General features: G+C 36.1%; 1 protein-coding gene across 5 annotated transcripts in view; it reads right to left on the bottom strand.

The window, feature by feature from the left end:
* CHN1 (chimerin 1) overlaps positions 1–26348 on the bottom strand; it is a 176501-nt gene that overhangs the window by 73236 nt on the left and 76917 nt on the right. For 2 of the 5 annotated variants that reach the window (XM_067741479.1, XM_067741480.1), the window contains one exon: positions 13991–14279. The exons of 1 other annotated variant lie outside the window; for it this stretch is intronic. In XM_067741479.1, coding sequence (XP_067597580.1) covers positions 13991–14279 — 289 coding nt within the window. Of the gene's footprint in view, positions 1–11925; positions 11950–13990; positions 14280–14738; positions 14777–26348 lie in introns of those variants that run through there. 2 more of the 5 variants (XM_067741481.1, XM_067741484.1) reach the window with 2 other exon arrangements.

Here is a 26348-nt window from a genome sequence, read left to right as displayed (position 1 = left end):
AGTAGGCATAGAGTGAACCTACCTCTACATAATAAAGGCCATATATGACAAACCCACAGCCAACATCGTTCTCAATGGTGAAAAACTGAAACCATTTCCTCTAAGATCAGGAACAAGACACGGTTGCCCACTCTCACCATTATTATTCAATGTAGTTTTGGAAATTTTAGCCATGGCAATCAGAGAAGAAAAAGAAACAATAGGAATCCAAATTGGAAAAGAAGAAGTAAGACTGTCACTGTTTGCAGATGACATGATACTATACATAGAGAATCCTAAAGATGCTACCAGAAAACAACTACAGCTAATCAATGAATTTGGTAAAGTAGCAGGATACAAAATTAATGCACAGAAATCTCTTGCATTCCTATACACTAATGACAAAAAAATCTGATAGAGAAATTAAGGAAACACTCCCATTTACCACTGCAACAAAAATAATAAAATACCTAGGAATAAACCTTCCTAAGGAGACAAACTATAAGACAGTGATGAAAGAAATTAAAGATGATACAAACAGGTGGAGAGATATACCATGTTCTTGGATTGGAAGAATCAACATTGTGAAAACGACTATATTACCCAAAGCAATCTACAGATTCAGTGCAATCCCTATCAAACTACCAATGGCATTTTTCACAGAACTAGGACAAAAAATTTCACAATTTGTATGGAAACACAAAAGACCCCGAATAGCCAAAGCAATCTTGAGAAAGAAAAACGGAGAAATATGTGTCAGATATATATTCCGTGATTTGAGACTATACTATATAGTCTATATAATAATCTATATAGTCTACTATAATATATATATATATTCCGTGACTTGAGACTATACTACAAAGCTACAGTAATCAAGACAGTATGGTACTGGCACAAAAACAGAAATATCGATTAATGGAACAAGATAACAAGCCCAGAGATAAACCCATGCACATATGGTCACCTTATCTTTGATAAAGGAGGCAAGAGTATAAAATGGAGAAAAGACAGCCTCTTCAATAAGTGGTGCTGGGAAAACTGGACTGCTCCATGTAAAAGAATGAAATTACAACAGTTCCTAACACCATACACAAAAATAAACTCAAAATGCATTCAAGACCCAAATGTAAGGCCAGACAATACAAAACTCTTAGAAGAAAACAAAGGCAGAACACTCTATGACATAAATCACAGCAAGATCCTTTTTGACCCACCTCCTAGAGAAATGGAAATAAACCCAAAAATAAACAAATGGGACCTAATGAAACTTAAAAGCTTTTTCACAGCAAAGGAAACCATAAACTAGACAAAAAGATAGCCCTCAGAATGGTAGAAAAGATTTACAAACGAAGCAACTGACAAAGGATTAATCTCCAAAATATACAAGCAGTTCATGCAGCTCAATATCAAAAAAAACCCAAACAACCCAATACAAAAATGAGTAGAGGACCTAAATAGACATTTCTTGAAAGAAGATATACAGATTGCCAACAAACACATGAAAGGATGCTCAACATCACTAATCATTAGAGAAATGCAAATCAAAACTACAATGATGTATCACCTCACACCATTCAGAATGGTCATCATCAAAAAAAAAAAAAATACAAACAATAAATTCTGGAGAGGGTGTCGAGAAAAGGGAACCCTCTTGCACTGTTAGTGGGTATGTAAACTGATACAGCCACTATGGCGAACAGCATGGAGGTTCCTTAAAAAACGAAAAATAGAACTACCATATGACCCAGCAATCCCACTACTGGGCATATACCCTGAGAAAACCATAATTCAAAAAGAGACATGCACCACAATGCTCATTGCAGCTCTATTTACAATAGCCAGGACATGGAAGCAACCTAAGTGTCCATTGACAGATGAATGGATAAAGAAGATGTGGCACATATATACAATGGAATATTACTCAGCCATAAAGAGAAACGAAATTGAACTATTTGTAGTGAGGTGGATGGACTTAGAGTCTGTCATACAGAGTGAAGTAAGTCAGAAAAACAAACACCGCATGCTAACACATATATATGGAATAAAAAAAACACAAACGGTTCTGATGAACCTAGGGGCAGTAATAAAGACGCAGACATAGAGAATGGACTTGAGGACCGGGAGCGGGAAGGGTAAGCTGGACGAAGTGAGAGAATAGCAGTGACATATATACACTACCAAATGTAAAATAGATAGCTAGTGGGAAGCAGCTACATAGCACAGGGAGATCAGCTCTGTGCTTTGTGACCACCTAGAGGGGTGGGATAGGGAGGGTGGGAGGGAGACGCAAGAGGGAGGGCATATGGGGATATATGTATACATATAGCTGATTCACTTTGTTATACAGCAGAAACTAACGCAACATTGAAAAGCAATTATACTCCAATAAAGATGTTAAAAAAAAAGCAAATAACCCAATAGACAAATTTGCAGATCTAAATAGACATTTCTCCAAAGAAGACATACAGATGGCCAAAACGCACGTGAAAAGATGCTCAACATTGATAATTATTAGAGAAATGCAAATCAAAACTACAATGAGGTATCACCTCACACCAGTCAGAATGTCCATAATCAAAAAGTCTACAAACAATAAATCCTGGAGAGGGTGTGGAGAAAAGGGAACCCTCCTACACTGTTGGTGGGAATGTAAATTGGTACAGCCACTATGGAGAACAGTATGGAGGTTCCTTAAAAAACTAAAAATAGAGTTACCATATGACCCAGCAATCCCACTACTGGGCATATACCCAGAGAAAACCATACTTTTAAAAGATACACATACCCTAATGTTCATTACAGCACTATTTACAATAGCCAAGACATGGAAGCAACGTAAATGTCCATCAACAGATGAATGGATAAAGAAGATGTGGTATACACACACACACACACACACACACACACACACACACACACAAATGGAGTATTACTCAGCCATAAAAAATGAAACAATGCCATTTGCAGCAACATGGATGGACCTAGAGGTTATCATACCTAGTGAAGTAAGTCAGACAGAGAAAGACAAATATTATGATGTCACTTGTATGTGGAATCTAAAAAATGATACAAATGAACTGATTTACAAACCAGAAATAGACTCACAGACTTAGAAAACAAACATGGTTACCAAAGGGTCAAGATGGGGGTAGGAATAAATTAGGAGGTTGGTATTAACATATGCACACTACTATATATAAAATAGATACTCAAGAAGGACCTAGTGTATAGCACAGCAAACTCTATTCAATACTCTGTAATAAACTATATGGGAAAAGAATCTGAAAAAGAATAGATATATGTGTATGTATAACTAAATCACTTTGCTGTACACCTGAAACTAACACAACATTGTAAATCAACCATACTATAATATAAAATAAAAATTTTTTAAAATCTGCATGTTTTCAGTCTGTTCTACTTCTTAAATAATAAGTTCTCAGAAGTACAGAATCTTAAGTCTGAGAAACCTCTTGAGGGTTAACGAAAATTTATGGGTGACAGCTAGAAGGGACCTGAATGACACATGTGAAGCTGAGTCCTTCATTTCACAACTGAGGCTCAGAGAGGTTGATGACATGCTGAAAGTGACATCATTACTTAAAGTCAGAAGATGAGGATCCTGATCTTTCCCAAGGAGATGCCCAATTAAAAAAAATTGTTTTGGGGGTGTGTGTGGGAATGACTGAATAAATAGGAGACAACATGTGATAATCAAAGCTCCTTCTGAAGTGCTTTTATTTGAGAAGTAAAGGTGGATCTTTGTGGAAAACAAATCTCAAAAAATAAGGAATTAAGAGAGAAAGGGAGTAGCCTAAAGAGAGCATTTGAACTAGATGCTGTGGACTGCTCCAAAGGAATGACCAAACACTAGCCCAGAGGGGTACAGAATTTCTTTTATGGGTTAAGACCAGATCAAATGTTAAAGATCCATTATTATTTACGCATTCTGTCCTAGAGCAAAAAAATTAATTTAGCTTAAAAGTTTAGAATATTTCTGTATGAAACTCAAAGTGAAACATTAAAATCCTTTGTTTACAATCCAATATCACTATGAATTTAAAAATATGAAAAAAAAATCAGCCCCTTTGCAATAACTATGAACCCTGTTCCAAATAAAAGTATCTGTCATAATCGTTAATTAGGCAAACGCATTTTGGTGAGGGGGCTTTATCTAAAAGAAAACAATGGAAATTTACTATTCACACTGAAATAAGTGGTAATTAGAATGTTACCTCCACAAGATAGCAAAATATTTCTGGTTTAAATAATAATTCCAACTAAGTCCCTCTGTGTACGCTGCAGATGGAACTTATGGAAATCCTTTCCTCTCGAAAAGCTTTGTTAATTTAGAACTGGGTAACTGTAAATGATAAACAAGTTTGGTGTGCGCTCTCGCTTGCTCTCTCACGCGCGCACGCACGCGCGCGCGCACACACGCACACACACACACATACTCTAGAAGGATAAACAGCAGAATATTATTGGTTATGTTATCCGTCAATAGTAGGATTTGGTGGGATTTTTATGTTCTTATTGTTTTCCACTGTTTTCTCATTCACTCACATTCCAATAGGCTTTTTTGAGGGAGACAGGAGAAAAGTTATAACCATTTCTCCAGGAATTTTATACGACCCATAGTCCTCCCATGGGAGCTTGTTACACAGAGAATGTCCCTCTTCACCTGGGACTGGGCAGAGAACTCTGGTCTACAGGATTCCTGAGTGGCTTGCACCTGCATGCTTTCAAGGATTACAAGGAGAGAAATATAAATGCTTTAGTGGTCTCAATGAAGCTGAAAAAAAAATGCTTTAGTGGTGTTCCACAGGGAATTCTGGAATCATATCATTGCCACAAAGAATGCCTTTTTCCCTTGGAGTAGACTGGGAGGATGAAGCAGAAATGGTAGTTTTTCTCATTGTGATACCTGGTACCATGTAGTAACAGTTCACATTCAGAGAGCAGGGGACACCCTTCTTTTCCATCAACTTGACCGTGACTAACACCCTGCCATGGGACCTAGCCCAGGTCAGAGAGGAATGGCAAGGAGAACAGCCAGTGATTAAAGGAGGGCTGACTGAGTTCTTCTGGCTCAGGTCCAAGACCCCAGCAGATCTCTCTCCCTGCACCTAAGAACCCTCTTTCATTGTGCACCCAAATTTATTAAAGTCCTTAATACAGATTAAAAAGTGAAGAGTCCAGTGATAGGGCTTAACTTCAACAAGTTATAGTATTTTGCGAGCACTACTACATACCAACAATTCCTTTGTTGCTCATATTTCCCTAAAAATACATGACCTGAGAAATTTTACATCTAAAATCAGGGATAATGAAGATAGGTATTTAAAGATATTAAGATGATGTGTTTATAATAAATAAAAAGAAAAAAGATGGAGGTCAGAAGTGCTATAAATATAGAAAGTTAAAACATTAAATAGGATGTCACCTGTCATATCAACCATTAAACAAATTTCTTGTCAGATGGAAATCTAATCAGTAGTTGCCTTAGGCAGGGGGTAAGAGGTGGGATTTTCTACAAAGGGGCACTAGGGAACTTTCTGGAGTAATGAAATGTTTTATATTTGATTGTACGCGGTGGTTACACAGGTGCATACATTTGTCAAAGCTCATCAAACTGTACATGTAACTGTATACATTTTACTGTATGTAAATTATACTCAATAAATTTCACTTATAAAGAATTCTCGGAAAACAAACCTATAAACAGGTATGGGCTAATTTGTAGAGTTTTCCCCGCTATACAGAAAAACAGAACTTTCTCAAGGGATAGGGCACCAGTTTCTTCCTTACTATGAACTTGGGCAGCAGCCCAAAATCATTCTAAAGTTATGAAGCAAACTATATCCACAATCAGGGATCTCTTCCTGCTGAGTGGGCAAAAGGAAGGGAGGTGTAAATCTCTTAACAACGTGCTAAACAATCTGCAGCTTATATAAAAGCTTCTGCTTTTGGAGGGAAATTTTACAGCAAAGGTGAACTTTTATCAAACACTGCTGGTAAGTAAGTATAGTAACTTAGAAATTATCAAGGAAAATGTTTAAGCTGTATGAGATGTAAAATTTAATAATATAAAATAGGTCATCAGCAAACCTACAGCATCAGTGGATTTTCACTGGATGGTTTCAGAAGCTAAGGAAATAGAGGATAACAGGGCTGATTCATTCAAGTTACTGAACAAACCACAGTGAAAATAACGTAGCAGCACTAAACTTAAAAGGAGACATATAAATAAGGGTACAAATAGTAGCCACTAGAGATGTCTATAATTTCTTACTGAAAGAATCTAATTATTGCAATATAAAGTTCAGGTTTGAGCATTTTTGACCAGTTATAGTAACTTGAAGGAAACCCAAGAAGAGTTCAGGACTAACTTATGAGGCCAGATAAAACCATTAAGTTGGGCTTCCCTGGTGGCACATTGGTTGAGAGTCCGCCTGCTGATGCAGGGGACACGGGTTCGTGCCCCGGTCCGGGAGGATCCCACATGCCGTGGAGCGGCTGGGCCCGTGAGCCATGGCCGCTGAGCCTGCGCGTCCGGAGCCTGTGCTCCGTAACAGGAGAGGCCACAACAGTGAGAGGCCCGCGTACCGCAAAAAAAAAAGAAAAAAAAATACCATTAAGTTTTCATAACTTACAAAAAGGCTCAGGGCATGGCTTTGACTTATCAGTCTCTGAGAGATCTAAATATTAGGGGGAAAGAGAAATGACTCCAAATATAAGGGGGAAATATGGAGCAAAAAGCAGAAGATGAAAATTATAGGTCCAAGTCATTAAGCATAAGATCTAATGTAAGGATTTACTAAAACTAGAGAGCTGATTCTTTTAGAATTGCCCACAAAGTTAGTTTGTGAGCAACATGGAAGGCCAGATTATTGCTTGATAGTCTCTACTTGCTTGGGACCCCAAAATGCTATTACCATCATAAAGCCACTAGAGTTTATTTCTGTTTCACAAAGTTAATGGACGGGGATCTTGCCATCAATTATTTTCCCACCAAAATGCTAAAGGCTCTGAAATAGCAACTATGAAAGAATTTCTATCAGCTTCCTTTTCCAACCCTCAAACCAGTAAATTAAGAGTTATTTATTTAATTGGCTCATATACAGAAATCTTCCAAAACTGCGGCTGGCTTGGAAAACTACGATTTGGTCTTCCGTTGGCTTGGTTCTTTGGAGCTGAGGAACTGATGTTTATCTTCCATCTTCCTCTTTCCATCTGGTTTTCCCTAATGGCTTTCAATTACTAATCCTTTCTGTGGGTGATAAGATGGAAGGACAGCTGAGATTCATGCAAACAATTTCCTGGGCCCCATTTGAGTCTTCATTAATCACTTCAAGTATGATTCTCTGATGGGGTCTAGGTTGTCCTGACACACGACTGACAATGTAAGTTTGGGGAGATGCCCTCTGCCACGTTGGCTTCTTTGAGCATATCCCTAAGGAGGTGCAGCTACCCACCACCCTTCACAAACTATTGCATATCACAAAGATAATTTCTCTGTAACTCAAATGGTATATCTGTGGAAAGAGGAATGGCCCTCCCTGCCTCACAGGGACATTCTAAAGATTCTTAGCTCTTAAAGGGAAAAATATAGAGTATCAAGTTGAATTAGTATACTTTTCTTTCTCAGTCTTAGGACTGAATTATATTAGGGCCTTGGATTTGGCTGAATTCATAAAATATAGTAATTTATTCATTTGTTCATTTAGTCAACAACTGTTTATGTAAAACTCAAGGTGCTGATTCAGAAGTGAAACAATATTGAGGGATTAAAGCCTTTGAAACCGGGGTAGATGCCAGAATGTCATATTAATTTCTGATTCATGATTCTGAAAAATTAGCATTCTTATCTACAAAAGTGTTTCCGGTGATCTGCTGGGCTATTATAGTAGCAAGCTCAAATCAGAGTAAGTCCAACTTAATATTTGATGAACACCTGTAATATTACATAGATTATACAGGTGGCCTGCCTCTTGCTATCAGGATGTCTGTGTTAAATAGGGTAGAAACAATGAAAACATTAAAATATAAGCTCTTTGAGGCAGGGCTTAAATCTTGTACATCTTTTCTTACTTCCAGAGCCTGGCCTGTTTCCTTACAAATAGGAGGTTGAATTAAATGCAATTAATTTTGACAGGAGATGACTTAGTTCATGGAAACCAAAGAAGAAATGGGGATGATATTCTGCTGTGCTCTTAACTTGCTTAAGTTCCAAGACAACTTTTGACTAACAGAATTTCTTTATATAGATAGCTCGTGAAAGACTACTTAGAAAATAAAGTGTGAAGACATTAAGGCAAAGAAGGAGAGGGTTTACCCAGCTGGAGTTAAGAAAATAAACAGACTTAGAAGTTAGGGGAGATTTGAGAGATCCTAACAGTCTCAACAAGGAGTGCAGGTTCAATAATAGTTCACTAACAGGAAGAGGACCAGAAGGCTTTACTTGTCTTACAATTAGGGGAAGTAGAGTTAAAATACTGGTCAATACTAAAATGTAAATATGACAGGCAAATAACATATTTTAGCCTTAAAAGTCATTAGCACATTATTGGGCAAAGACACATGCTTCTTAATTGGACACAATTAGAGGTATCACAGTCTTTGTTAAGAGAAACTCCACTTTTTGATGAAGCAAGTAGGAACCTTTTGATGTTATCTTGTGAACTCAGAGGGAAACTGAAGCACTGAAAAGACAAATCTTGAAGAGAAACCTGAATATGCTGTTTCTAGCGAAGGCGGGGGAACAGTACTGAGACCCATGAAGGGACATCTGGTTGGTGATCGCTCTGAGCCTAGAGTGCAATAATGCATCACATACAAGGAAGGCCACTTTACAAAATCTCATTAATACTCATAACCACCAGTGCAATGGAATCCATAGACCTTATTTTAGAGATGAGGCAAACTGAGACCCAGGGTGGTTAAGGGCTTGCTAAGAGCACACAGACTAATATGTACTTATGTACTGACCATGTAGGCTTTTCTTTTTTTTTAAACTGTATTTGATTTCTTAAGAAGGACAGTTACAGAGGAGGACAAACCCACTATTAGAAGTTCTGTATGGAAGTTGTAGTCTCCTCATAAATTACTAAATTGATTTTTTAATACAAATAAGTGAACTTGGGCACATCTAGCAGTTCTCTAAGGGCCTGTTCACCCTGAACAACCGATCCTAACCTTGAACAAGCCACAGAGGAGAGAGACTTGGGCATGTAAATCTGACGAAGGGCAAGAGGGATGGATGTGGATAAAGGCAGAGTTAAGGAGAACAAGCGAAGCACAGCTCGGGGAGGAACAAGGAAGGAGAAAAAAAAGGCCCAAAAGACTGGGAAAACACAAAATCCAGAAACCAAACACAGTTCTCTTCAGACTGCTTCATGCTACCCACTCCTCTGGTATTGTTATTTTTATAATGATTAAATTTAAGTATTTTTCTTGCTGATTTCTACATTGAGATGATACAGAAACAGAAAACGTGTTATATGTATTTTTAAGCAAAGTAAAAACATTTAGAAGAGTGGCTTTGTGGGAGACTAAGACAATTAGCAGACAGACAGCCCGTGCTCCTTTGACAGGGACGAAGACTCCTGTCATTTTATGGAGGTAACCAAAGAATTCCAGTAGTTATGGCAGTTTTTGGCAGGGCTTTCATTTCAACGTCAAGTTTCACAAGGCTTTTCAATACATACGCAGCCTGGCGATCCCCAAAGAAGTCTTTGATGAAGGAAATTTAAATGTACAGGAAACTCCTTAAGAATAAATTAATATGAAAATATGCCAAGAATTGCATTCACTCCAAACTTCCAGGGAAACAAAACATATATACACACACACACAGGCACACGTAGCTTATTTAGCTTGGTGAACTTCCATAAAACCAACAAGCTGATGTTGCCGCCCCTCGGCATCACAGGCCATTCTTACACGTGAGTCAGGTTTGGAGCTTGGAGGACTAAGTCTGAAAGTAAAGAGGTTTTGGCTAGAGTCAGAGTTCTGACTCACAGTATGGTTTCTGAAATGCAAATTATATATTTTATTTGACAGTTTATATTGCTAACAGTCACGTGAGACATTTTCAAAAGCATGGTTTTGGCAGATTTAAAGTTACGTTACTAATAAGTGTAAAATTATCATAAAACCATTGCATCCTGCCATAGGTCCAGTATCTGTTGAAGCAAGTGTACTATCTTCACTACTTGGAAGAAACTATTCAAATACAGTTCCAAGATAAATTTTTAAAAATTAACTAATAAAAGTTGGGCTCTTGGCCAATCTAGACTGCCAAAGGTAAGCTGTTCTAGAAGAGAAGGAAGTCTGGCTTTTCAACATGCTACAGCTTCATGAATAAAAAATATTTTCAAAAATGTTGAGAGACATTTAAACTTCCTAATTGACTGTAAAGCAATTATACTCCAAAAAGATGTTAAAAAAAAAAAAGAGAGAGAGGGATATCAAAGAAGGAATTTCAACATCAGAGGGTATGCTTAAATTGCTTCTGAAACATGGTAACCGTGAAGGCCCCTTCCAACTCCATGATTCTTTGATTTATGATTAGGAATCACAACAAATTTTATGAGTAAACAAGAGAAGAATGTTTTGAAAAAAGCGTTCACACACACACATACACACAAGTTTCTAATTGATATTGAAGCTGAAGAAGCAACTTTAACAGTTAATGAGAGGGACTTCCCTGGCGGTCCAGTGGTTAAGACTTCGCTTTCCAATGCAGGGTGTGAAGGTTCGATCACTGGTTGGGGAGCTAAGATACCATGCCTCGTGGCCAAAAAACCAAAACATAAAACAGAAGCAGCAATATTGTAATAAATTCAATAAGACTTTAAAAAAAATGGTCCACATCAAAAAAAAATCTTAAAAAAATAGTTAATGAGAAAAATGATACAGGTAACTCTTGGAAAAAAATTTTTTTCCCCACACAACAGGCCACCAGATTTCCTAGGGACAACAAAGAGTCTTCAGGATTCACTTTCTGTGGCAAAAAAACTTTGTGGCCATAAAACCTGCCAACCTTCCACAAAAGCTCAGACACTCAACTTATACCTTAAGGACTGAAAAAAAAAATATGCGTAGAATTCTCATCCCTAGATTTTATAACAAGGAAAGACCTTAAGAGATCATCTGGTTCAAAATTTCCCAAAGTTGGTTTCGTGAAACATTATTTTCCCAAAATGTTCTGAATAGTGGCGAGGTGATTCAGATAAGTTTGGGAGCACTCTTGAGAGTCGTAATGTACATTAGGCATCAGCAAAGCTGAGAAGCCTACAGAAAAGAAATGGTTAAGTTTTTTTTAAAAAAAACCTAATTTTTATCAAACCTATTTGAGCACAGAACCCTTTCTGCAGTAAGTATTTATTAAAATCCTGTAAAATTAATGTTTTGTAGAAACCCCTTGTCTTATATACAGAGGAAGTGAAGTCCAGACAGGCTAGGGGATTGTCCCAAGGTCATACACTTAGTAGATACGAAAAAACAGATCTCTCCTTTCTAGACCCCACCTCAGTGCTCTTCCTCGTGCTGTGTTCTCTCTCCTACAAAACCTGCATTCCCTGAAGGATCACAGACTATATAAACCAGACCTTGGATGTCATCTAGTCCAAAGCCCTCCTATTTAAAGGTGGGAAACAGTCTCCACAGAGAGACTGAAAAGTGACAGAGAAGGAAAAAAGAAAGTGACACAGAAAAATCAATGCCTGTAGTAGAACCCAGCTCTTAATTCCAATGCTACTATCCTTTCCACAACAGCATACTAGCTCCTGGAAAGCCAACACTTTTTGCCTCTGAGGAAAAGGACTGATGAATGAGAGGGGATTTAGCTATGCAGGACCCAGTAAAATATTTATTAAATATTTTTAATAAATGTCAGTAGGTATCTTAAATCAGTTAAACATGATTGTCTTTACTTACAAATGTCATCCACTGTGACAGGGAATCAATGTTTCAAGCTGTTGAACAGGTCATCATCCCTGTCCTGTTGGATGACACCTGTAAATAAAATAAATCTAGTTTTGAGTGAGTAGATTTTAAGCCAACTAGATTTAAGATGCATGCAGTTTAAAGCAAAGAGTAGTTTTTAAGAGATGATTCTTAATCAAGGCTTGCTGAAGAGAAACACTTTCTGGGCTAGCTACTTCACTCTATGTCACTGGCCTTCAGCACAAAAAAATCCAGGTAATTTAACGGGTAATGTTGCCAGAATACATAGGGCATCATGGATCCCAGAGTTAAAAGCGTCCTCTAGGCACTAGCTACCTCAGTCTCTTGCCTCTGTGAATATTTATTTTCATTTTGTAGGAGGGACAACTAAGGCCCTGTGAGGTTAAATGACTAGCCCAATGTTAAATAGCTAAATGTCTGTAGCTTGAGTCCCTTAATGTACAAAAATGTATACAGAACACATTAGCAAAGGTTATCATTAGGCTGATCAAATTTGAAAGACTCACAGGTACGTATTTAAAACAATATTTCACAGATGTTAACTTAGAATACTCAAGGCACATCTTCATAACATATAATATCAGTATTAGGTATTTAAATACAAGCATTACTGAAAAATGCCATGAATGAAAAATAACCAAAAGTGAGAAAATGGGAACTACAGTGAAAAGAACAATATTAAATACAGCATGCATTTAGGACTCTAAATTCTGTTTACTTCCAAAAAAGATGTGTAGTTCCTAACAACTTTAAGTGGATGAAAAACTATTTGCTACAGACTATAGTTTAAAATGTTGGTTTCTCTGCAGCCACAAAATGCCACTCTAAGTAAGATCTGCCAGAAACTAAAATTTGAAATGGACAATGAACATCTGAAATTTCCATTCTGTACCTAAATACTCCAAGATAATGGGAAGTATTTTAGGATGCTACCATGAGGTAATATGACTGTCACAGTAACATTACCACCAAACTCATATTGAGTGCTTACTTTGTGCCAAGCCCTCTTTGATTATTTTATACATACTATCTCATTCAGTCAATCCTCAGAAGTTGATTGTTATTACAATTTTACAAATAAGAACATTAAAGCACAGAGTCTCTGTAACTTGATGAAGTCACTCAACTGGTAAAATGATAGAATTTGAGCACAAATCTATTTGGTGACAGAATCAAGCTCAAATGACTATATAATACTACATTTCTTTAATACGGCAACTTAAGATACTCGAGAATATAAGAATTAGCTAACACAATTACAATTAAAATACATAAAATTATCCCAACTAAATCCCACACAATATAAAACATGAGAAAATTCTCACTTTTTCTTGGGGGATGAAAGGGAGGCTCGGGACAATTTTCAAAGTAAAATTATCTTAATGCCAAGGAATTAAAACTTCTGATGTTAACCTTAAACACATTACAATTAAAATATGACAAATGAAAAACTTAAATTGTCTTTCATAATTAAAGAGAAGTATATCTTCCGGATTCAGTTACTTCATAAGTCCATAAAGAGATAAATTCTCCTGTTACTCAAGACTGACGGATTCTCAAAAAAGTATAACAGTTATTGATAGACTGAATTCAATCATGTGTATTTGAGAATACATATTATCTATCAATTTGCTAAAGAACAGAACTTTCATAAAGTAAATTATCTTTAAGGGAAACAAAGTAAGTTTGATAGATAATGTGACCCCCTTAATTCTTTATGTAATATAGCTAGTGTAAGTTATGCTTCTGACCAAAACCCCTGAACTTCTTTACTAGGAGTCATTTTTCCAACAAATTTTTAAAACTGTGAAACTGATAAAATAGGAAATAATCAGGAGTACAAAAATATACCTGACATATTTTAACTGAACAAGAATTAGATATATCAAAGCTCAGCATCACAGAAACTAGACATTAAGGAAAATGCATATCCTTTCCAAAGCACTGTGGCGAAGTCAATTTCTTCTGGCAATAATGGTTTTCTTATAAGAACCCCAAACAGAAGAAGACAAAGTGTGGTTTCATGGTAGCTTACCCTTTTCTCTGATACCCCATCCTGGCCTGTAGAATCTTTCTCATCAAGTGTCTCTTTCGGGACTGGCATATGTTTTTGGTATGCTGGCTCTCTGTTTAAGGTTGTGTATCCTATGTGCTCATAAATTGGGTTTATCGTCATCTTGGCAATGTATTCTGCTGCCTTGGTTTCAATATAGAGAGTAATCAATCCATCAGTCACCAGATCGTGGATGGACTCAAAGCGCTTCTCCCCAACAAAGTGCTTTCCATCGTAGTAGAGCCTGAAGTTTCTGGTTTGACTTCCAAATCTGCCTCAATGAAATGGGAAAGATGTTTTTAAGAAAAATAAGCAAGTGAATTCTTTCTGAAAAAATATTTAAAACTATTGCTTTGTGTGTGTCTTCTTTGTTTAAACAAACTGTGGCTAATCTCTATGAGTCGTCTGGAATATGGAAAATTACACTTTTGAACACAAAGAATGAGTCTGCAACAACTAGGGATAACTAGCCAAAAGCATGCCTACCCTAAAAGGAAAACCTTGCTCTTATCCATCTTTTTTAAGCCACTTCATTATGCCTGTAGGAAAAACAGGGGAAAATAAACCTCATATACTATTAGAACACATTCAATAATCAACTGGTCAACTACATAATATATGAAATTTCTATATTAGCATGTTCTCTCCAAGTTGATCAATAAAAGTATTCAATGTACTTCAGACCCCAACATTCATGTCTTTCAATGGGAAAGCTCCCTTTAGGGCTCACCTGAGTGTGATGCCAGCAATCATTTAAAGTAGAGCTGATTCCAGAACCTGAGTCATACAGTAGAGCAGGATGGCACAGAAACACACTTTTGCTATTTCTAGCCATGGGTCAAGGACTTACTCTTCCCTCTTACATAGTCATTCTTCTGTCTGCTTGTTGAGTTTGGGCAAGACATGCTTGCAATATATATAGGGCATATAAGTTATCAACTATTAAACTCTAGAAATTCTGTTCTCACTTTCGAGTCATCTTTCAGTGACATTTTTAAAAACCTAAAGAATGATTTACTTTTATGATAATTTCAGTATTTTGCTTCCTGTGGCAAACCTTGGAAATGGATCCAAGTTGGCATGACTAGCATCAGCGTCCTTCCAAGATGACAAAGACAAGAACATGCACTGACTTTAATAAAAGCTGATGCCAAAAGGCACCAAGGGCCAAGTCACAGTCTCTGGAAGCTAGCTCCGAGTGAGCTTAATTTAAAACTAAACAAATCAGACAGGATGTATTTAATTTCACTGTTAAAAATACACAGAACAGAGATGAACTAAAATACTAAATTAATAGCTGTTTAAGTAAAGTGTTTAAATAGAACTGCAAACTTATGCAACAATACTATTCTGGTATAGGTTACATTTCAGGAGGACAGGAATTAGAACCTTCTTAAGATTTCACTTTAAATGTGCCCTAAAAAAGGGAAACAAAAAAAATTTTTAATAGTGGCCTGAGGTATCTCTGTTTCTGTCGTTCAAATTAGACTTTAATAGTTATTCAATCTAGAACCCAATATTCTATCCATGCTGGTCCTTCTTCTAAAATAAAATTGATCTACCTTTTGGTTCTTTAAAAGCAATTAAATTTTGATTTATACTCAAGTGAATGATCCATATAATTCCACTTTCCCATTCTCATTTTCCTCTAATGTTAAAGACATTTCTCCTAAGTAAATTTTCATTATAATGCAGGTCTAAAAAGTTGGAAGGTAAAATTTCTACACCAAAGTTAAACATAAACTTTTTCTCAGTTTAATATACTGCTATTTCCTTTTCACTAATTTTCATCATTTGTTATTGAGAAATAAACATAGCCACTTCATAAATTTTATAAGGTTCATATAGCAATAAACACAACATTGTTTAACATTAAGTTCCTTTATATTTCAGTTGTATTCAGAGGCATTTCAGTAAGGGATTTAGACCATTTTACTCCTGCAGGGGCTTAAGATTTTACAATAAGCAGTTTCACAATGGGTATGGCACTTCAAATAAAGACTATCTAAGTAATGGTGGCAGGCATTTGTCACTCAACTGTCTTCTGAAATCTGAGAAGTATGGGAGCAGAGGGTGGAAGGGAAGATGGCTGAACTGGCCTACATGGGTTGGGATGGTTAATCAAAAGAGTGGAAATCTAAGGTTAGATTTCTTGGCACTTGACAATGGAGCTGTTTCTAAGCCATCCAAGAAGAGAGTTTCCTGGCTACCTCTAGGTTATTGGGCAAAAAAGTCTAAATAAGTTTGTCCGTTTCTCTTTCTCAACTCAGTCACTTTAAGAGACCATATGCACAATTCCCAGTTCCTCTTCAGCCTGTACGTGAGCTCTAGACTTCCAGTCCAACCAAGCTTCCAGCCTTAAGGAAGCTGATCAAATAACTAAAATAACTCATAATATGGGTTGATTAAAACAATGTCAAAGGACAAGAAAATGAATTTCCATTTTGGAACTATGACAATTATGATTGAATTTTTAAGAAAAATTGCATTATTTTTACTAAAGGAACTGTAAGCTTTGTATGCCTACTCTGAACATCCCTCTCTTTTATTTTGGAAGCTACATAAAAAACAGCATCGCCTTACAGACTGACAGAGAGATTTCTCCCCTTCCTTGATCTGAAAAGGCATGACAGAGAATCTTTAAGCAAGGTGGGGAATGAGTGTGTCTATTCTACAAAAAGGAGCCATAAAAAGGAGATGCCAAATCTAAGGGCAAATAAAGAATCCTTCCTTATAAAACTTATCACTCACAGACTGTCATTTATACAACAAACATTTAACAAGACACCCAGGAACTCTTTAAATGTTAGGTAGTTCATAATAAGGTTCCTGTTTCCTCGATAACCTCAATGGGAAATAAACAAACATAAAAACAAGTCAATACAAAGACAAGATGAAATTGCTGAATTTTAAAAAGTTCATCTTTAGATTGATTTCTAAAAAATGATTATAATAATGTATATAACCTTGTTCATATACAGAAAAGTTACATTTCTCTACAGTGATACATGAAACCAAGTAAATCCAGTATCTCCCTCACATTAAAAAAACCAAAAAACTCACTGTTTAACTAGATCTGACATATTACACTTAAGCCTACATAAGATCTCAGAGCTACTGTTTACGTCCCAGTACAAAAGACCTTTGCAGTCTTGAAATACGGTTTGGACAGGGACAGGCAAGTCCTGGGTCCTATGTGTTTAACAGAAAACCTCAGGCTTCAGCATCAGACAAATTAAGTTTAAATCCTGGATCTGCCACTTAGCTGAGTGATTTTGGGAATATTATTCTTCAGATTCTGCATCTAGAAAAGAGGAATAACATTACCCTATACAATAATAACATTACACGGCTGTGAAGATTACATAAGAATATTTAAGTTAAAGCTAAGTACAGCTGACCCTCGAACAACACAGGTTTGAACTGCACTGGTCCACTTAGAGACACGGGTTTTTTCAACAGTAAATCCTATAGCACTACACTATCTGTGGCTGGTTGAATCCGCAGATCTGGAACCATGGATACAGAGGGCCAACTGTAAGTGATATGCGGATTTTCCAGTGTGCAGAGGGTAGGTGCCCCTAACCACCATACTGTTCAAGGGTCAACTGTATATAGTACGTTCAACAGTAGTCCCCTTTCTCCTCTGTTAGCTTAGACCTCTGCAGAGAATTACAGAATGATTACCAAACAATAAAGTAAAACAAAAGATGTTCGATAAATATGCACTGAAGACAGCTGAATAAATAATTGGTAATGCTGGTTGTATAGGAACATCTCTGCGCGGGCTGACTTTACAGTCAATGAAAGACAAGGAGTTCTTTGTGACTTTTTTTTACTCAGGATACCCCTGAGTATGTTTATACTATGTGGTTAACTGAGTGGAAATACAACAGAGTGCAAAGAGGGGAGGAGAGAAGCTGGGAGAGTCCTTCCACAGGAGCTTGGGAGTCAGGTTTCTGATTTCAAGGAAGAAAGGTCAGTAAATATACTTGTATTGAAAGCAGGACATATTAAATGGATCTAGTGACGACTACTGAACTCTTGAAGGCAGAGTACTGATTTGTAAAAACGGTTAATGCTAAACCATTTTCCCTGCATTTTTATAGGAAAATATTCTTTTCACTTTTTCGTATATTTATTCCCTGCTTCTGCCCTTTCTTTTACATATCTGTTCATTTTTTTGATGAATATGTTTGAAGCTGTATAGGTATAGGTCCAACCCTCACCTAGATAGAGTTCAACAAGATGAAAATTCATTTTCTCCCAAGTGGTACTGTAGCTAACAAATAGAAAGACTGGGATAATCTGCTCTGAACTGCTACTGTTGTATATAATTACCACTTTCTACAAAGAATGTCTTTTTCTCTAGTGATTCCAGGTTTTGGTTTTCATGTTTTAAAAAACTGTTTAATGCTGTGCCCAGCTGCATTCAAATGAATTTCAAAATACATAATTCTAACAGCTAGCTTTAAAAAGTGAACAAAACTCTTAATACCATCCTTTCTATTTTTTAGCAAGTAAATCGCACTCATAAAAAACTCAATCTAGAGGTACAAAGTGATGAAAATATATACAGAGAATAACCTTTGGGATCTTACTTTACTTTTTCTAAAACCAAGAATTAGTTCTGATTTGAGGCCAAAGTATTTGGAAGTATCTCCAAAGGAAAGCTCCAAGCTAACAGAGGTTTTCTGTTAACAAACTGAAAACAAAACATATACAACACACTTGTCTAAGTTAACAATACAATGTTAGAACTATTTCCAGAAACCAACACAGGAAAACAATTTTATTTATCACAAATATGTATTTGTGTATTGTTTAGCAGAGTCAAAGAACCTAACCTAGTGGTGAAATAAAAATGTTTCATAAATTCTTCTAATCATAAACAAACTCTTGGAACAAGGGTTAAAACAGAGACAAGAATATGATGAGGCATTCACTTAAATACTAAAAAATGAATCTAGATTGACTAAGAAAGGCTAAGGGAGACAGAACTTAGCTATATACAATTTCACAATATTTTCTCCATCTAAAATTTTGTTAGGATACTACTTTTTTCTATCTTGCTGTGTAATTTTGGATGGCAAAATGGGGCAAAATATTAAAGTATGTGAACTCATGATGATATTCCCTTGGCAAAATAAATCATCTTCAGGAAAGAAGCAAACCAATGTACCTAATTAAACGTTCAAAGGTGGCACCAGGCAGCTCTGCAAGGTGGAACTGATACGGAAGAAGAGTTGAAGAAAGTCTGTTTAAGAAACAGTTAGACATCCCCCCACACTCCCTAATCCTGTCCCCAGTGCAACCCCTTCCCCACTCTGGTGGAAGACTTGAGCTCTATTCTCTGGGTAGTAAATCAAGGAGATTTTGAACTGAGGAATGCCAGACAGAGTTGAAGGCAGAGATACCATCCTGAAAACTAAGTGAAAGTTTTAAATACTGAAGATTGAGACTTCATCTCTCTACACCACCAGGTTAGAAGGCTTGTAGTACCTTTCCTTTTAAGAGTGGAAGATTCTTCTCTGGGAAATCCTATCAGCTCAACTGAAAAGACTTAAGAATAGAGACATCACCCTATAATTGGGAGGCTTCTCTCAAGCTCCCAGAACTACCAGTCAACTTTTTAGTTTTTATTTGCCTCAAGAAATTTTCTAATTTCCCTTGTGATTTCTTCTTTGATCCATTGGTTATTCAAGAGTGTATTGTTTAATTTCTATATATCTGTGAATTCTCCAGTTTTCCTACTTCTCTTGACTTCTAATTTTATTTCATTGTGATTGGTAAAGATATTTGATATGATTCAATCTTCTTAAATATATTAAGACTTGTTTTGTGACCAATGTGAATGCTCCCCTCTTCTCAATGCACACACACCAATATGTGTGCTTGAGAAGAATGTGTATTCTGGGGCTGTTGGGTGAGTGTTCTGTACATGTTTGTTAGGTCCAACTGACGTATAACATTGTTCAAGTCCTTCTTTTTCTTATTGATCTGTCTAGTTCTATCCATTTAGTGCCAAATAAACTTAAATATGAGCAAGCAGCTAAGGACCACCTGACATCTGAGGAAAATCTCTCTCATGAAGGACAAAGATAAACAAACAGAATTAAACCAAGCTGAAGGAAACAAACCATGCAAAGAGATGACAATATTTTTTTAAATTATCAATGTTTAAAGAAACAAAAATGGGATGTTTCCTATTTCTATTCTTGAATAGGATTCAGCAAGAAATGTTAGGATGCTATAAGAAAAGGAGTAAATATAGAATACATAGAAAAATAAGTTAAAAAAGGAAATATAAGTGAAAATGTTAATGAAGAAATGAAAGATAAAGTTGAGAAAATATTTAAGAAGAGCAAAAAGATGAAAAATAGAGGGAAAAAAAAAAGATAGAGAATCGATCCAGGAAGTCCAACATCTAGATAATAGGAGGTCTGGAAAGAGAAAACAGAAGGGGAAGAAATCTAAAAGGTAATTCAAGAAAATTTATCACAATTGAAGACTATAAGTTTATACAATAGACAAAAATAGGCCCACACCAAGAGGGTAAACATGAAAAGATGCTCAAAGAGTAGTCCAGTAAATAGAAATTATATCTTTAGAATGATGAAATTTTACAAGTCTGACAATACCAAGAACTGGCAAGGATACAGAGCTAATATAACCAACACCAGGCATACTGTTTAACAAAATAGTTTTAAAATATCTAGTAAAATTTAATACATGCATACCTATGACATAGCAATCCTATTCCTAGATAATATTCCAGACAATATGAGTGATTATGTGGATAGATCACATCTTGGGTCACAAATCAAGCCTTGGTAAATTTAAGAAAACTGAAATCATATCAAGCACCTTTTTGGACCACAACGCTATGAAATTAGAGATCAATTACAGGAAAAAAACTGTAAAAAACACAAACACATGGAGGCTAAACAATATGTTACTGAACAATCAATGGATCACTGAAGAACTCAAAGACGAAATCAAAACATATCTAAAGATAAATGACAATGAAAACACAACAATCCAAAACCTACAGGATGCAGCAAAGGCAGTTCTAAGAGGTAAGTTTATAGCAATACAATCCTACCTCAAGAAACAAGAAAAAACCTCAAACAACCTATCCTTACACCTAAAGCAACTAGAGAAAAAAGAACAAACAAAACCCTGTTTCACTCTCAGACATCCTTCAGTTTCCAAATCAGACTCTATTTTTTCAGAATAGCCTTCCCTGACTGTGATTCCTTGGATTTAAATCAGATTCTCCTTTACACAGTGATAGCACCTGTGCTTTCCCTCCACAGTGCTCACCTCAGTTTTTAATTCTATATTTGTGGGACAATTTCGTTAAAGGCTAACCCTCTCACCACCTGACAGACTCTTTAAGGCCAGGGATCTTGACTGTCCTGTTCATTCTTGTATCTCCAGCACCCAGAAGAGTAACATTACAATTTTTTTTAGAAACAAAACAATAACAAAATACATTTTTTTAAATGCCAAAAATGTTATTTATTTTGGGGGCAGTGAGACTATAGGTAATATTTTTCTTTTCTTACTTTTCTGCATTTTATATATTTTCTGTAGTGCACATGTTAATAAAAAACAAAAGTTTATGATGGACCTAAATTTAAATAAACAAATATAACTAGTGAAAACCAGAGTTTTAAAAAATCAGGAGGTGAAACCAGACCTTATGAAGAATTAATTCAAATAACAAACTTCTGACATATTTATTGACATGGAAAATGTTCATGATGTACAGCTAATTGAAAACATATGCCATAAAATAGTGTACTTGGTATGAAACCATTTCTATTCAACCCAGTAAAGTACTAGAATTTCATACACTTCAATTTTAACAGTGATTATCTCTGACTAGTGGGATTAGAGGTGATTTTTTGCTTTTCTTTCTGCTTTTCTGTTTTTTCCCAAATATTGTTTTCTGTATTATATATATATGTTAGGGAAAACTAATCTCTTTAAACAGCTATGCACTCTTGTGGATTTACAATACGGTTCAATTTGCAACCCATTTTTAGGAATACACCTATTTTCTTCAAGTAAGGGATGCTTTATATTAAACTACCCATTCCCTACTGTGCCATATCAATTACTTTCTATAATTTGTTTTATTAAAGCCTACTTGACCAGAGGGTCCTTAATAAGAATTACACCAATATTTTTTTAAAGCTTATGGCACTGACAACATGGTATTGTATTTTAAAGTAAATCATGCTATTGTTTTTATCAATTTTAATTTTCTGACATTGCAGGACTACTAAATTCTATGGTTGTTATGTGTTTTGTCACCTACTCTTATATTCAGAAAATGTCCCCAAAGTGATTCACAAGCTTAACTAAGAGAAGCAGAAAAGCATTTTTGAAAAATTATTCTGCGGAACACTATTTTCCACTTATTCCAAATAGCACAACAAAGAGGCTTGCAGGAAATGAAATGAAACCATGGTAACCAACTAAACCTATCATGAGCTACCAGATCAAGAGAACACATAGTACATTACACGTCAACGCCTACCAGAAGCATAATCTTTCCCCAGTTCCTTTTGATCCTTCTTCCTAAACATGAAAAAAGCTTTCAACTAATTTTCATATTTTAAAAACGTGAAAGCCCCTGTACCATGACTTTACCCAGGAATTCTTTGGCTGGGTTCACTTTAAAAGTCAACCTAATGATCCGAGATTCAATTAGAAATTGTTTTTTTCAATCATTAGCAAATTACATTTCCTACTTCATGGCATTTTATCATTTTCTAATACAGTAGCAATAGTTTCTTCATACTAAATCTCAGAGTTGTAAAGATTAAGTAACATTCTCTCAGGAATTCCTTAATAGAATCTTACCAGCATTCTAAACTCAAAGCCATAATAAATTAAATCACAAATGCATTTACATAATAGGAAGGAGCCCATTTTATCATCTTGTTGCCCATTCTACTACCAATCATCAACCCCTATCATAGAAACCGAAGCTAAACTCACAGAATATAGCTCAACGTGTTCTTAAACTACCAACCATCAGCTAAGACTAAATAAACAAGGTATTGATGGCTTTTATTACATAACTATACAGCCAGGCAGACAACAGGGCAAAACTTCTGGAAAGACTAGAGATGATCTTTGCTGCTATGGTTAGCCACTACCAAATAACTGTCACATATAATAAAATACAATGTACATACATGCCATAAAAATATATGTATATTTTATGCACAACCAATTTCTGGAAGGATAGACAAATAATTGTGAATGGCATTATCTCTATGGAGTGGAACTAGAAGTATGTGGAGGGAAAGTAATGTAATTTATCATTATATACAATTCTCTTATTTGAAAAAAATATTTTTTTACAACAGCCATGCATTGTTTTCATAGTCATAACAGAGATGTGATAAATGACATGGATGAAAGTATACTATTATTTTTACAGATTATTACTGCTGTTTTTCTCTGAAAAGTTGTCCAAACTCACTACAAAATTATTTTTATAAGCACATATGATCACCAAATGATTTTATAATGTAATTTTAGCTTAAATAATTAAACTTTACATATACTTAATTTGGCTTTTCTCTTTTTGGAGAGAGAGGGGTAGAAAGTTAACCCTTGAGAATTAGTTGGAGGAAATTTCATCCTTAAAGGCTTTAAACAAAGGTTTATCTGCTTAAAAATGGTACTATATTGATAACTTAAAAATCTTTATTAAAAATTTACTGACTTAAAAGCTAAGGGTTTACTCTTGTGCCACACCCCTTTTCAACTTACATAGTGCTACATGTTTTATTATTATTTTGGATGTTGTTTTTAACAGGTTATATTTTCTGTGTCTTAGCTTTTTCTTCTTGAGCAAGTTAAGCCTCAGTTTTCTTGTAAAACGCAGAAAATATAGTATCTACTCCATGGGCGTATTTTGTAGATAAAACTGAGTTTTCCAACCTGTTTGTCAGGAACAGAGGTTAGAGGCTACACGATATCAAATCTGTCAGCCCTTTCAGAGGCCGGGACGGTCTAATGCAGCTCAAGTCCTGGCACTGGCCACATTTGGCCACAGTCAGCCCCCTGCATTTACTCTCAGTGTGCCACGTAACAGCATAATTTTCAATGGGTGCCACACAGGAAAAAGCATTAGAAAATACTGAAAGATAATCCACATAAGGTATTTACCACAGTGCATGACACAGTAAATATTCAGTAAACATTAACTATTATCATATGTATAAAACCAGTAGGCCTGGGCTTCCCTGGTGGCGCAGTGGTTGGGAGTCCACCTGCCGATGCAGGGGATGCGGGTTCGTGCCCCGGTCCGGGGGGATCCCACATGCCGCGGAGCGGCTAGGCCCACGGGCCATGGCCGCTGGGCCTGCGCGTCGGGAGCCTGTGCTCCGCGGCGGGAGAGGCCGCAGCGGTGAGAGGCCTGCGTACCGCAAAAAAAAAAAAAAAACCCAGTAGGCCCATTAATAAAATACGTGGGTACGCAACTCGTTCATAGGAAAGGAGGCACGTTATCAACACATTCTGGAGCTGTCTCTGTTTACCAAGAAACAGACCTTACATTAAAAGAACCTGGTATGTCTCCTACTGCACCTTAAAGTAGATAGATACACAAGTCAGATTCCAGTTTCTCTTTCAGAGTAGACAGCCAGAGAGTTGGAATTTTATCTCCTATATCAAAGTTCCTGTTGATTAGCCAGAAAATGTACTTGAAACTCAATTCCACCCTAAAAGAACTGCTTGGTGGAATCTGCCTTATGCTGTGCCTTAAAAATGCAAAACCCAAAAATATCTTGAAATCCGCTTTTTTGATTTCTCTACCTTCTGCTTTAAACCCATTGCTATAGATGCATACTTTTTGAGAGGGAACTGAAGTTTGAATAGAAAGAACATCAGTTAATAAAAACCATGCTGTGCATAAAATCTGAAAAATGAAGTACCATTTGAGAGTAAAGTGCACATCAAAACCACAATGAGATACCACTTCACACCCACTAGGATGTCACACCCACTGTTTAAATCAAAGACATGATAAAAAGTATTGGCGAGGAGTGGAGAAATTAGAACCCTCACACATTGCTGGTGGGATTATAAAATGGTAAAACCACTTTGGAAAAAAATTTGGCAGTTCCTCAAAATGTTAAACACAGAGTTACAATATGATCCAGCAATTTCACTCCTAGGTATATACCCACGAGAAATAAAAACATATGTACACACAAAGCCTTGTACACAGCATTATTCATAGTAGCATTATTCGTAATAGCCAAAAAGTGGAAACAACTCAAATGTCCATCAACTGATGAATGGATAAGCAAAATATGATATATATCCAAATACTGGAACAGTATTCAAATATTTATTAATAAAAAGAAATAAAGTACTGATATGTGCAACAACATGGATGAACCTTGGAAATATGCTAAGGGAAAGAAGCCACTCACAAAAGAACACATATTATACACAATTCCACTGTTATGAAACATCCAGGACGTATAAATCTACAGAGATAAAAAAGTAGGTTAATGGTTACCTGAGGCTGGGAGGGTTGGGAGAAATGGGAAATGACTGTAAATGGGTATGCAGTTTCTTTTTAGGGTGATTAAATGTTCTAAGATTGATTATGTTGCATAACTTTGTGAATGCACTGAAAACCACTGATTTGTACACTTTAAATGGGTGAATTGGTATGTTATTTATAACTAAAAGAAGGGAAAAGTTAAAAAAAAAAAAAGACTAAGATACAACACATGCAAAAGCCAAGCTTGGGAATAAAGTTAGAAAAAAAGAAAAAGGCTGAATTTTTGTTAATACATAGAAACAGTGCTTGGTTGCCATAAGTACATGTTTCAGAACACTCTTAGGATAGGAGGTAAACCTTTTTTGGTACGGGGGAAAAAATCAGAAAACAGGAAGAAAAAGAACTGGTGAGGTAACTACGTCTTAAGATTTTTTTCCTCTATCAATTGGACACTTTAACAAGAAGTCTTTTAGGTTCATTTATCCAAAAGGGGTCTGAAAAAAAAATTTTTAAAAATGGGGAGGGTGTCTATCTGACTTACCAAACAGAAGAAACCTGGTAAATTTTCCTTCTTTTCTCCCCTTTAATCCCAACATTTAGTTCTAATTTATTAACTGAAAGTGAGAAATAACTCAAAGGCTCTTAAGAGTCAGCCTATACATTTTAAGTTTTTTCTCCCTGTAGATGAACCACATCAGAAGCCATTAATCAGAAAGTTACATTCTATGAGGCCACCATCACCAATACCAAAACCAGGCAAGGATACCACAAAAAGAGAAAATTACAGGCTAACAT

Source organism: Pseudorca crassidens, chromosome 6, assembly GCF_039906515.1.
Source record: "Pseudorca crassidens isolate mPseCra1 chromosome 6, mPseCra1.hap1, whole genome shotgun sequence".
Taxonomy (NCBI): domain Eukaryota; kingdom Metazoa; phylum Chordata; class Mammalia; order Artiodactyla; family Delphinidae; genus Pseudorca; species Pseudorca crassidens.
The sequence above is the reverse complement of the archived record's forward strand: the minus strand, read 5'-3'. Positions and strand labels throughout refer to the sequence as shown.